Consider the following 14,752-nt stretch of genomic DNA (forward strand, 5'->3'; position numbering starts at 1 on the left):
TTTCAGTGTCCATCATAATTATCTAGGACAGATGAAAATGTCAATTTTCAGCCCACCCTCAGAGTTTTTGGTTTAGTCAATCTTATCTAGTACCCAGAAACCTGCATTTGTTAAAGTCTTTGCCTCCTGAGGGACCCTGATATAAGTTATCCCTGGGACCACACTTTGAGAAACACTGCCCAGGATGATAAAATCCTTGAGGACATTTTTGAATCCCATACAAGTGTCTAACATGTTTTCTATATAATAAATATTTGGTAGATGTTTATTCAGTTGAGTTGTTGAAGTTGTGTAAAGAAATATGTCATTTAATATTAGGATGAATTTTTGAAGTCAAATTTCTACATCCTTAAAGATACTAGTCTGTACCCTTTGCCTAATTGAACTGGAAGTAGAAAATTAAGTCTTATTTCAGGCTTACAGAGAATGATTGAAAAGTATATTTAAAGATACTCTAAATAGGAAATTTATAGTATATATGTTAAAAGTTAGGATTTTTTTTTAAAATATCCTGCCATTAGAACTGAAGACGTTGGAAGTTAAGATTATTTTGATAATAATGGTACAGAATTAAATATATGTCAGAGAACATTAAAGGAATTCCAGAATTTCTGAGGACAGCATTAACTGCTTTCAGATGCCTTGTCTTATGTAAATAGCCAGAGACCATTTCTGCCTTTTAGTTAGATCCCTTGAAAATAACTGATGAAGGAAGGGTTAGTGAATAACAGCAGTGTGCTCTCTAGATGAGATTACTTAAACTTTCTTTTGCTTTCCTTCTGGAATTTAATTCTAGTAATGAGTTCTGCAGAGATAAATGGGGGAAATCATTTAATCTAAGAGTCAATTGTAAACAGCCTTGCATGTAGTAGAAGATGCCATCATCAGCACTCACCTGTCACATTAAGAAATGCATTGCCAGTAAAGTTTTACTATAAATGTTTGTAATATATTTGTGTTTTGATCAGTTTTGTACTAATAATAATTATTCAATCCAGAAGAAATTTTAACATTTAAAGCCTTAAGGTCATAGGTAATAAAATTAAATTTTTAGCTTACATACACATTTTTGTTACAGAGAAGTGTGATTGGGCTATAAGTAAAAGATTTTCAAGCATAAATGTATCAGTATTTAGGATAAAATTCTGTGGAGAATTGGAATGGAAATACAATCAAGGAGAAAAGGAAACTATATAAGATTTCTAACTATTAAGGAAGAACTTGTTCATACAGTTTTTAAATTGATGATACTGGTACCATTCCCGTTTTACTTAGATTCTAGTGAATTTATATAAGAGTGATGTAACATTTTCATTCTAAACCATCAATATTTACACTACACCATAAATTATGTTCTTTATATCTATTTTAACTTGTGAGTAAAGATTTTAAATGAAATTTCAGATGTCTGTTTTAAAATGTACAAAAGTGTCATTGTTTCCTGAAATTATTTTAGTTTAGGTATAAGCAGGAAAGTGTGAAGAACCTGAATAAGTTTTGCCAAATACACATACACAAAAATGTTTGCTGCAAGGGTGATTTAAAATCGAGGTTAAATCTAGAGGCTGATAGATGTCTTTATGGAACATAATAAGTATTAATGACACCCTCTTATTGAGTGTCTCCTACTGTTTTTTAGGTACTTTGTTAAGCATTTTATATACATTATAATTATGTTACACTGTACATGCATTATACATTATAAATATGTTTAGTTGCACAGAGAGCCCCGACTGCAGCTTTGTAACCACTAACTGGTGAAACCTAGATCCAAACCTAGGCCCACCTGTCTCCAAAGCCTTTGCAATATAGCACATGCCTCTCAGTGCCATAAATGACCACAGTGCATGTTCTTAGATTATATGGAACCCAACCCCAGTTCTTTGTTATCCCTCTTTGGGATTATTGATTATTTTCCAAAGTGAGAATCAAGATCAGGATGAGTACATGCTCAAAATGGTCTTAACCTTTGGCCACATTTTGGACATAGACTCTAGAACAAAGGAAGCAAGGGATCATTTAAGGACTAGAAAATGTTAGAATTAACCTGAAGAATGTCCACACACATAAAGAAAATGTGTAGAGCAGGGTGCTAAATACTTTTGTCATCTCAGAGGTGACACGTTCAGTGATGGAATGGGTTTCATGTGTGGCATTCTGCTTGAGGCAGTTTTATGATAAGACTTGTAAACTTAGCTCTAGGGAAGTTTACTCTTAGGTAGCTCTAGGGAAGCTGAAGCTCTACTAGTTGGCAGAGCTGGGTGAGTGAAGTTTCAGCTGCTGTGAACTTGAGAAATTTAATTTGAGAGGCTGTACTGAAAAGTAGATCCAGAGTAATATGATGGTCAAATTCTTAACAGATTATAAAGGCTACAATTTCCATAGTAATGATCTCATTTCAAATATGTACTATTTTGATTATTGATTAAGGGAATTATGTAAAATATAAAATGAGAGTTTTCTCTAAAAACTTGGAAAATAAATTTTAACCCTCAACTTAATGTTAATCCACTAAATTTATCCATTCTAGTTATGTTACATAATAATTTATATCTAACTTTATATACTCTTCAGAGAGAATAATGACATAATTAATTGAAATTTCTAGGTGATTCAGATACTTCATTTTAGCCAAAGTGCTTCACCTTTTCAACCAGACCTCTCACTGAAATTTATATGTACCAAAACTGTATGAATTCTATGTGTATTCCCATATCCTCTACCTTGTATAGGTACTTTCTTCCTAGAAAGCCTTCATCTTTTCATCTCTAGTGAATACCTAGTAGTTCACCATTGTATTCCCAGTTCCTAGAACAGCATCTGGTACATGGTAGACCTCCCTCAGTAAATACGTGTTGAATGAGGAATAAGCAAACAAGCAAAGAGTTGAGTGAAGAACTCAAAAGATTGGCTTTACAGTCCTAACTCTGCATCTCCTTGAGCAACCCTGAGTAAGATACTTCTCAGGGCTTCAGTGCCCTCACCTGGAAGACAAAAAAAAGTAGATTAAGTTCTTTCTAACTCTAAAATAATATAATTCTATGGTGCAGTTAATTCATGAACTATTTAACTAACATTTAAGCAAAAGTTTTTCTGAGGAACGTGATCATATGTTCCAAAGTGATACTTCCTAATAAAGATTGAAAATGTAAGAGTCTGTACTGATCAGACTCTTGCATTTAGTCTAGCACCAGAGGAAGCATATGTTTTGTTAACAAGAGTAAGGCTGATTAAAATTTCCTATGTTAATTAGGAGAAAATCCATGGAGAAGGAGGGATTTTAAGAACCAATTAAGGAGGGGGAGAGCTAGAGTTAGCAAATGAAGTGCCTAGATATTATAGGCACTATAATATTTGAAAGAACATTTGGAGGTGAGTAAGGGACAAGAAAGAAGGTTTACTGAGTATCTACTTAGCTTTAGATTTCTATCCTGACACTTGTCCCAATGAAATGTGATAGTTTGTTTGTTGACTGGCACTCCCACTAAACTGTGGGGTTTATTTCTATGAACTTCCATTACCTAGCAGACTATCTTTACATGGTAGACACTAAATAAATATTTGAGGAATCGATTGATTAATGAAGCTAGGCACTGTTCACATTTTCACATGCATTAATTCTAATGAAGTACATACTATATCTCTACTTTACAAGATAGGAATCTTAGGCTCTGAGAAATTGACTTAGCCCAAAGAAACCAAGCTACAGTTACAAAGCCTGGATTTGGACTCAGGTCTTTTTGGCTTCAAAGTTCATGCTTTTTCTACCAACTAGCCCATCATATAGATCATGAAGATATAAAGTCTTATTACTAATACCAGTTTGGCAAATTGCACTTTAGAAACATTTTCACCTGTTACATTTAATCTTTACAAGCTAGCTGATGAGTAGATAACCCTTGCATCATTATACTGATGAGGAAAACTGAGTACCCTTGAGGAGTCACAGCTTCTAAGGACCTGTGATAAGATTGGAACCCAAGCCTTCTGGATTTAAAAGTAATTGAGCTTACTAGTGAGGATAAGGAAAGCCTGAACAAATAGCACCTAGAACAAAAGCCTTGTAAGGCCCTCTTTAAAACATGTTTTAAAATGTGTAATTAGTCACTTTATTTCACCGCATCCCATACCTTTTGTGTCATCAATAGACGGGATCATCTACCAGCGCATTTCTGACCCGTAGAGCTTTCTGAATGGAGGCATGTGTCTGCGCTACCCCACACATGACTGGTGCCCCACGTCAAGCATGTGGAGCCCTCATTTACACGTTTACATAAATTACATAAAAGTCCCAAAACAAAGCGCAGCAAACCACTAATTCAGTTACTGTTATTCTTTTAATATGAAAGCTAGAGAAATTAGGTAAGAAAAAATTTAACTTTGACACAATCTACTTCTAATGTGACGTGGACAGTCTGAGTTGCAAAAATTGTCACACAAGAGTATTTGGAGAAATTTTAAATAATACCTTTTACTTGTAAACAGAAGAGTTAAAAAACTCTCTGACCCCCGTACTTAGTTTGGTTTCATATGTTTTAGTTTGAATGTATGTATCTTTTTTCTCCTATTCTGGGTCTTCATTAACAATCTGGTTTCTTCCTTTTCATTTGGATTTTAAAAGCTAGTTTGTTCACTTAATCTGTTCTCTTTCTGCTCTATTAAAATAAGTTTAGTACTTTTAAATTACTTATTTTAAAGGAATTTGATAAGTATGAATCTAAAACATGTAGTTTATAATACATTCAGGAACCTTACTGAATTCAGTTAATACCAAGATGAGCCATACTTTATAAATGTTTAGCTATCGGATAACAGTAAACTGATTTATATTAAGGTTAAGTTTTTTAAACAGCAAGAGATTCAACTGTGTACGTTTGGAATCAGTTAGTTGCACTTTTAACCTAGAAACCTAAGTTAAGAAATAAATACAAACGACTATTAGGAATATTGGTTAAGTGCTGCCTTTGGCAGACAAATATCAAAACTTGTAGAATTTTAGAGCTGGAGGGATCTTGATGATCACCTCATCAGATGACCTTATTTTGTAGTGGAAAAAATTCTGTGGCCTAGGGATTGCTATTAGATTGTTAAATTTGGAGAATATTCAAATTTAGTTTAAGTATTTTATTAGGGGGTAGAAGGGGAGATGATCTAAGGAGTGCCAGTGATCAGGTGGGAAATAGAATGGTTTGTGACTCCTTTTTTTTTTTTTATTCTCTGTCTCCTTTTGAGTTATGGGAAGTTAAAAAATAAATCCTAATTTGCTAATGAAGTGCAGAGAAAGAAGTTCAAGAACTTGGCCAGTTTCTTTGAAAGTTAGTAACAGAGCCAAGATTAAAAGCATATTAAAAGCATACCCTTGAGTATCAAGACAACTTTTATTTGTATGATGTCAAACAATGTAACACCTGTTTAGCCTACTGAGCTATGCTGCCCTTACAGTGTCCCCTGTGAAGCTGCCTGGGGCAGGGTCAGCTAGTGAGCCTGTGAGAGTAAGCAAGTGAAATAACAAGAGGAAATGTCTGAGAGGGTCCCTAAGGGTAAAATAAAAGACAAATGTTGGTATCTTAATTCTTTCAAACCCAAGTAGTTTGTCTTGTGGTAGCAGAGCCCTTTTACTAATGGGAACACCAGAGTTACTGAAAATTTCAAAAAAAGATGAAGCTGCCCCTTAGGATTCAGTGACTTAATGACTTGCAAAGGAGCTAACACCTAAATGTTTTGGGCAGTGCCAAGCTGGACTCTACACCTTGCCTCAAGATAATGGAAACAGGAGGATTCAAAGTAGTTGTAGCCTCTTGGAAGTAAATGTAGTATAAAATAATATAAAATAATAAAAAAATGAAAGTTATACGGAAAGTTGTAAGGCTACGTTTAAAATGCAGAATGCATGAAAAGGCAAATAAGTGTTTCAGTGCTTACATAAGAAGTGCCATTCTTTGTTACTGAAGAAGTTCGGTGACTTTGTCCTGAACTAAAGTTTCTGTAAGAATGCGTTGTTATTTTAGGTAAATACAACTGTAAAACTGTGTTCATGGCTTAAGTAAATGAGCTAACAGTTTCTGTGTTTTATCATTTAGCCCTCATAATAACTCTCTGAAATGATACTGTTGTTATCTCCACTTTCAAGCATGGAAACTAGGGACTAGAGAAGTTAAGTAACTTGTCCAGAATCGCAGACCAGTAAGTGATGGAGCCAGGACTTTAACTCGGTGTTAGACTCCAAACCCAAGCAACCACTAAAAGTTACTGCTTCCTTTAACTAAACCCCATGTCCACACAATGTTACCCCATCTGTGTTTAATAGCCTTTCTTTATAAAACAGTTTACATAATTTACTTCTTAATTACTGGCAAATATTAATGGTAGACTAAGAGTAACCACTCCTAGTAGAAAAATCAAAGAAATTCAGAATTTCATTTAAAAATTATCTAGTGAAGTCTGACCTGTTTTAAGTGACAGACTGGAAAGCTGAGGCCTTGAAGCTTATTGACACTCAATAGCAATATTGCTGTGATTAGAAGTTTACAACATCTTCGGGTAAACACTAAATAAAATTCAGTGGTTCCCATTAAAACCACACAACATACCAGATTTTCATTGCATTTGAGTGAAATATTTTAAAGTAATTCATTATAAATTCTTACATAAATCTTTACATTCTAAGTGCTTTGTACAGAGCCTGCATGGCACATAAAATAGGGACCAACTTTTTTAATAAAACAAGTGTAAATTATAGTTTTAAGATTGAAATAATGTATAACTTATTACATGGTAATTTTTAAGAATCTCTGAGTGTTCCTCTGCTGGGATCATATTTTGTATTATATCAGCATTAATATTAGGTTCTGATTACCATGTGGCTTTTGAAGAATTCTTTATTTTTTTAATTGTTTCAGCTTTGGAAATCTAGAGAAGCTTAACGAAGATTTAATATTTTAAAAAGAAATAAAATACCTAAAACATTAGGTATACACTGAAAATTATTTACGAAAAAAATGAAATGTGTTGATAGAAAACATTCCCTTATTTGCGAAATGTCTCTTAATAGAAGCCTTATTATTCAGTTAAAATGCACAGAAGATAAGTTGCTACAAGTGTTTGTAGGATACCACTTGAAAAGTTCCCATTTTAAAATTCAAGTCTTGCTTTCTCCTAAGAAAAATTTAGCTATATCCACTTTATATTTTACTTTATAAGTTAATTTTATACTTTTGTATCTAATTCAGCCTCTCTCTCTTTTGTATAATCACTGCTAACTTTTTAAAAAACATTGCTTGTTTCAAAGGGAAATAATGTGTAAAAAATGTGACGCATTTAATCCTTGAATGCTGGAAGAACCACTTTTAAAGTATTGTAAGCACATCTGTATTATATTACACAGGGAAAAGAATGTATGCACTCTGTGGCCTATGGGCACGAGGGTGGCTGGTTTAGGAAAACTCAATATTTTGCATTTCAAGTTTCTTTTCCACATAAAAAATATTCTATGATTCTAAAATGAAGAATTTAATTCCAGGAGTGGGGCATGTGGTCAGGCAAACAGGAGTAAAGTTTTGGTTTTACAGTCCTCTCACTTGTCACCCACTTCTTAAAAAGAAATCCGTTTTTATAATGGGCTCAGCTTTGCATTTTGTTAAGCACTTCTGCTTTCCCTTATTGGAAAAATATTGCACAGGACAGACTTAGAACACAGAGAAATCACTATACCAAGAGTTCTTAGTAAGTGTGCTGCATGTCTGAGTCAGCTGCAAGGTATGGTGCAAATAATTTGTCACTAATTAAGAAATATCAAAGTTTGTATGATTTACTCTTAAAATTACAGCAGATTCAAATGTATCCCGATGGTAACCTCACTCTTGATCACTGACTGGTATTCCAGTGTACTTTCTTGAGTGGAAGGGGAAAGGATGGAGTTCCAGCTGTCAGGCCTGGTATCCCTTGGGATGTATGTTTTGTATGTGAATATCATCTGTCATTGGTGGAGATGGAGAAAAACAGTTGGAGAACTTCTGCACTACACTGGTGAAGGTGTTCTCTACTTTCTCCTCTTTGTCGTGACATGATAGTCACTTGCCAACACATTCCCTTTTGCAGCTCCTAGTGAGCTAGCTGAAATTCCACCCCTTTATTCCTACCTCAGAAAACAAGCAAGGGAGAATGCTAGGGGCATGCAACTTTAATCAACTAAAAAAATCAAAAAAAAAATTTTTTTTTAAGTAATGACTTGAGAATTTCATACTTTAAGGAGTATTACCATCTAATTACCTGTGACACATTTACTGGCTATGTCATGGTACCATGACAAATGAACTCCATATTTCTTAAATTTTGTGCTTTTACCTCATTCATAAATTCAAACCTGTTTTTCTTTTTTAATTTCAAAATAAAGGAAAGCCAAATTTAATTATATGGTAATATATATTTCCAGAAAGTATTTATAATTTAGAATTAAGTTTTTACAAAAGTATTTTGTAGCCATTTTACCACCATATATTACTAGGAACTATCATGGGATAGTTGTTTGGTTTTCTTTAAGACTCAAACTAAATGTATTTGAGGAATTTGAATTTTTAGCTAGTCAATATTTTATCCAAGAAAAATTCATGATACATCAAATATAGATATTATATAAAAGTTAGCCTTTATCCCTTATTGATATGAAAATGAATGACTTGTTCTAGAGCTTTCCTAATGTCAAATTATTTCATACGCTTTTGATTTAGCTTTAGGACCTCTATAATAATAGCTCTTTTACCTGATTTTCTTGGTAAAGTTACTATATTATAAGGAAATAACTGTTGAATTAATGTCATCACCATTTAAAATTTTTTAATGTAAGGGACTCTTATTTACAAGTAATTTCAAATAAAATGGTATTTTTTATTTTTGTTTTGCTTTTTTACTATAAGATATTATGAAATGGATCCTGACAAAAGTCTCCTTGACAATTTGAGGAACAAAGTGATCATTGAGTATCCAACATTACATGTGGTATTAAAAGAATACAGTAACGACATGGAAGTTCTTCAAGGTAAGTGTAAATTTGTTCCTGTAATGCTTAAATAACTCTAGTGAACTGAAGCAATTACATTATTGTCGTTATATATTTTCCCACTGTACTTACACACTTAACTGAATTTACTCTGTAACTACAGATAATACTGTAAAGAACCATATGATTGAGCTGTTGCTTCTATTCTGTTTCAGAGCATGTAAGCTTTTATCAACTTAAAATGAATGAATCAGTTTGAATGTCTGGCTGTAAAAGGATATACTTTGCCTTTTGGGAGTTTTGTGTGTTTTTGTCTTTTTTTAAGGTAATAGTCTTCAAATAACAGTCTGTCTATGATCAGATAAATTTACTCCCTAATTAAAACTCTTTAGAGATTCCTAAAATGAGAGATTACAAAACATTGTTAGTATTCTACCTTATAGGAAAGGGAAATGTTTCAAGGAACATTGTGTTTAAAATTTGGACTGCATTTAGAATAAGCTGGTGCCATTGCCTTGACCCTTTATCTCCTTTTCTTTTAAACCGACTGGTTTTACTTTCTCTGATTTTGTTTCCTTGGCTATATTCCTTGGCATTTTAGTGATTCCTTAAAAGTAGATACTTTCCCCTCTTTGGTGAGTAGTGGAATTGGGAGGATTTATTAAAACCAGAAATGGTATATGTAAAATGTTAGTGTATAAAGTGACTTACCCATATCTGCAGTTACTGATTAAGCTAATTATGTTTCAGTATGTAAATTCTAGAGGATGAATAAAATTTAAAAATTACTTCGAAAAAGAGAGAGAGCTTACTTACTTAACTCAAAACCATTAGATAGCACTTTCAGCTAAGAGTTATAGGTACAGGCCAAGTTTCATTGTAACAAACTCCAGAGGGCCATAGAATCCTTGGACTGGATTGAACTCTATTTTTTAAAATAATATCTTTTGAAATATGTGGTTCAGGTTTTATTGTTATACCATCATTATGGACTGTAATAGGCAGTAACCTTCATTGTAAGGTCTTCTCTGTATGTGTGTATGATAGCTTTTTTTCTTTGTGAAAGTTAATAGGAGAATTATTTTTTTTCCCTAAGTGGCCAAAATTTTGTCAGTGCCACAATTTGAAACCAGATTTTTAATTGGCACACACAAAGTTTCTAATAATCAATTATATGTCTCTAAATCTTTAGGTTAATTCTTTTTTTTTTTTTTTTTAAACATTTTGAATCAATTGATTTTTTTTTTTGGCTGTGTTGGGTCTTCATTGCTGCGCACGGGCTTTCGCTAGTTGCGGTGAGCAGGGGCTACTCTTCGTTGTGGTACGCGGGCTTCTCATTGTTGTGGCTTCTCTTGTTGCGGAGCACGGGCTCTAGGTGCACAGGCTTCAGTAGTTGTGGCACGTGGGCTCAGTAGTTGTGGCTTGCGGGCTCTAGAGCTCAGGCTCAGTAGTTGTGGCGCACGGGCTTAGTTGCTCCGCGGTATGTGGGATCTTCCCGGGCCAGGGCTCGAACCTGTGTCCCTTGCATTGGCAGACAGATTCTTAACCACTGTGCCACCAGGGAAGCCTAGGTTAATTCTTGACTTTATATTTTTTACAATTTGAGAACATCCATTTTTATTTTCTCAAATTAAGTTAGAAATTTCAGTTCTAAATGACCAATTTCACTTTTTTTTAAAGCTGTGTAAAACCTTACTTTTTCCTTAATATAATTCACATAGCTCTCTCTCTCTAAATGTTGGTTTCAGGGAAAGTTGTTTAGTAATGTGGGTTACTAGCCAGAGCAAACATTGTCTGTGTAAATAACCACAGCACACACAGTTCCTCTTTCACCTTGTTTAGGAATGCACATTGAAGTAAGGCTTCCTGTCATGAAGCAAAAAGAAAAGGCTACTTTTGTAGTGTACTTGGAACCTTATGAAGTAAAATTTGCTATTTTTTGGTGGGTATACGATGTTTGGCTTATTTACAGGAAGCTCAAGTGACTCGTGCTTTCAGTATAGAGGATCATTTAGACCTGCTGTGGCAAAGAACCAAAGAGGATCTAGCAGTATTTTAAGGACCATATCAGTGTTGTCACATAAATACACACACTTTAAAAATAATGCCAGGCCTTCCTGTAGATGCTTTTCTTTGTGTAAGCACTTCAAGTTGTCTGTTTCTTTGTACATTCTCACAGCGTTGGATGTTCTGCAGGGTGGTCCCTTAATGCAGGGGGAGGGTTATATAAGAACAGGGCATTTTCTTTGGAAAGCCTTGAAATTCTTTCTCTCTCCAGAGGCAAAAATGTTGGATTTTGATCTTGAGTTCATAGCAAAGGTGTCTCTCTTCTAGTTTGGGAAAAATGTGTTTCTGGACTGGGATTCGGTTGTCTTTCATACTTGATGATTGTTATAATGTTTGTTATAAGTCTAGATTGCCATAGTTCATTTTTTCAAAAGTCTGCCTTTTTTGATGAGCAATAGACAAGTTTTGTTTGCTTGCTTTTTGCTTTTGACAGAATGAAAAGGGTTGACTGGAGAAGGTTAAGCAGTTAAGGTAGCCCACTCGGTGTAGAGTGTAGGGTGCTGCTCACCCACCTTGTATCAATCCAGTGGGAAGTGCTCAGAATGGTGTTACTTGTCTCACAGGTCCTGCTTGCCAAAGTTAGCTGGTAGATTTAAATGACACAATAAAAGCATGCTACATTTCAGTCTAAGGAAAAAAGAATGGAGTTCCATCAAAAGAAGAAAACTGGGCAACTTCAGTAAGCAGCGAAAGGAAAAGGTATTTCCCAAACTGCAGTGCCAAACAGCACAAAGCCCATTAACTTAAAAATACCAGCAAAATATTTGTCTCTGTTATTCTAATATAACTCAAAATTAGAAAATATCTCTGTCTTTTGAGGAGTCCAACCCAAAAATGATTACTTGAATTAGTGAAAATACTAGCATAGCAGTTACTTACATATCAGGCTCTTCTTTTTTAACTTTTTTTGATTTTGGCCACGCCATGCGGCTTGTGGGATTTTAGTTCCCTGACCAGGGATCGAACCCGGGCCCTTGGCAGTGAGAGCATGGAGTCCTAACCACTGGACCACCAGGGAATTCCCACTTCATCTCTTCTTGGGCCAATAAATCCTTTCATCCATTCTTCTTCTCTCCTCCCTCACTCCTGCTTACCCCCTCTTTTTCTTCCTTTCTCTTTCAGTGTGTGTGTGTGTGTGTGTGTGGCAGTGGGATGGGGATGGAGTTCAGGCACAAGAACACACATGTAAATGCTACAGTGCAATAGGTTCTATAATGGTTTCAGTGAAGAGAAAGCCAGAGGAGAAAACAACTAACTTGTAATATCATGGAGATACTTGAAAGACTCTGCTAGAGTTTATGAAATTCCACAAGGATCAGGACCATATCTTGGATAGAACCTATTTCAGTACCTTCCTCATAAAAAGGACTCAATGGACACCAATTTGGTTGCTGGTACAATCGTACATCTAGGTACCATCGGCATACCCCAGGGAACTTGGCAACTGGAATATGAGGCAAGATCCAAGTTTATGGTTCTAGCATCAGCTCTTATTAGCTGGGTCCTTGGCATTCGCTCTGCTTCTCTGAGCTCTATTTTCTTTATCTACACAATGGAGATAAAGGGCTATAAGCCTCAAGCAAAATAATCTCTATTTTAACCTTAACAGTTTTCAAAGTGTTTATGTGTTATTTCCTTTTAGCTCCACTATACAATGAAATAAGTGGAGCAGTTACTCTGCTTCCCATTTTGCAAATTGAAAAAAGAAAGCTAAAATTTGGAGTAACTTACAGTTATATTGATTCAGCATACATGCTACCCTGGGGGGGATAGATATAGGAAAGAAAGGTCCAGTGTCTATCCTCAAGGAACTCTCAGTTTAGTTTGTGAATCATAGTCTTGCTGTAGTCAAGGCAGCTCCTTTAAAGGAGTTTCATTTCTGCTCTGAGTCTTCTTTCCTGTGAAAAGAAGGAGATGGAGATTAGCTAGTCTTCTGTCAGCCCACATTCACTCAACATATACTGACCCTCAATTTTAAGTTTAAAAAAAATCATGGAAAAAATTTATTCCAACCATACTTGGCCAGCCTCTGTGATAATAGTGGTCTATTCAGTGGCAAAAGTATCGTATCCTACCCACACTGTGAAGTGACCATTCCCAAGTCTTCCACAGAGTCAGGAAGGATGTTACCTCACAAAATATAATTGCCACTTTCAGACATCATTTCTCTATTTATTGTGGCCAGAATTGTATATCCCAGCTGCCTGGGACATGACATGGTTTGTCTGTCCCCATGAGCAGTGCTGTTGGTATGCATCAGAAGGGAGGAGAGAAGACGGGAAAACAGAACAGGCTAAACAGAAACAGCATAAACACTTGTCTGTATGTTTACTTATTTTTTTCAGTGAAAAGTGAATCTACTAAGAACATTGGCAATTAAAATTGAGCACTTCTTTTGGAGGAAGAACATGAAAATTCCCAGACAATTGCAGAGGACCTTGTTGGAAGATTTGGGGGTATTGTCGCTTGGTGGTTGGAGTTTTTTGTTTCTCTGAAAAGTAATTAAACAGTCTTGAAAAAAATTTTTTTAATGTATTTTCTAGCCTCTTGAATTGACTCGTAAGGCACAGGCTTTAATATGCTTCGTTCTGTAGGCCGCAAATTTTTTTATTTGTTAGTTTGATGCAAGACCAAACCCAAGGATCACCTGTGTCAGCCACAAAGTTGGCGTTCTCTTTAGTGGAACCTCACTAAACAGAAAGGCCATGTGGCAGACCATCTAGCCACAGGAGGACTGGTCCATCATTTGCCTATTCTTGTCTTTGGGATTTATATGTAACTTAACCTCTTGAGACAACTGGATGAGTCTTTTATACTTGGGTAGCACCCAGTATGATGTCCTTTGTAAATGGTTGTCTAAATACTCTGAACTGCTATTTCTTATATTCATTTCAGAAAATCAGTGGCTCCACATTGTTTGAACCGTCGGTGCTCATGAATTTGTCTTTACTTGTTCACACAGTGAGCTGTGTCTTACTATGAATTCTGTGCCTTTCGTCCCATTCCCACTCTACTCTTGTCATTACCACACAGGGTGTTGTGATGAGCAGTTTTATGCTGTGTTTTGAAACATCTAGCAATAACTGAAGAAAAAACACTTGGAACTCTTCAAAGTGTTATTGGAATGTATGTGTGTATTTATGTATATACATGTATATACTTAATTTATACCTTACGGCAGCTCTGTATACATTATGATCTCACATATTAAAATTAAAGTTTCCTAGTTTTATTGGAATTTATACAGTTATGAAATTGCAATATGACTATAAAAGATTATTACATCTGTATTGCATCTGTGCACTTAATGGTTAAAAAAAACAATGACAAAATTGGACATTAGTGAAATTCATTTTTAGTTTACAATTAGAATAAGTTTTAGACCAAAAGGAAACCAGAGGTATTAAAGAGACTTGGAAAGATTAGAACTATGAAAAGATAATGAGAACATGAGCGTAGGAGAAACTTTTAGAACACAGATATATGTAACTTGGTGTACATATATATGAGAAGAGCCTCTAGAGACAATAGTGGCACAAAGACCCTTGGTATAAAAGTGATAGTGGAAATGTGATTCATAGACAGTAAGGCATTGCCATTTGAGAAATATATATACTTCCTAAAGCAGCTTCAGGAATCTTCTCCTCATATAGCAAAAACTTTGTGTAGAATTATGTTTTGCACAGTATT

General features: G+C 35.0%; 1 protein-coding gene across 1 annotated transcript in view; it reads left to right on the top strand.

The window, feature by feature from the left end:
• Nucleotides 1–14,191, top strand: part of ZNHIT6 (zinc finger HIT-type containing 6) — a 54,178-nt gene extending 39,987 nt beyond the window's left edge. Inside the window, exons 9-10 of the mRNA XM_061186380.1 lie at nucleotides 8,913–9,034; nucleotides 13,408–14,191. Of these exons, the coding sequence (XP_061042363.1) occupies nucleotides 8,913–9,034; nucleotides 13,408–13,442 (157 nt within the window). The 3' untranslated portion in view covers nucleotides 13,443–14,191. The remainder of the gene's footprint in view (nucleotides 1–8,912; nucleotides 9,035–13,407) is intronic.
• Nucleotides 14,192–14,752: the final 561 nt, after the last annotated feature.

This window comes from Eubalaena glacialis, chromosome 3, assembly GCF_028564815.1.
Source record: "Eubalaena glacialis isolate mEubGla1 chromosome 3, mEubGla1.1.hap2.+ XY, whole genome shotgun sequence".
Classification (NCBI taxonomy): Eukaryota; Metazoa; Chordata; class Mammalia; order Artiodactyla; family Balaenidae; genus Eubalaena; species Eubalaena glacialis.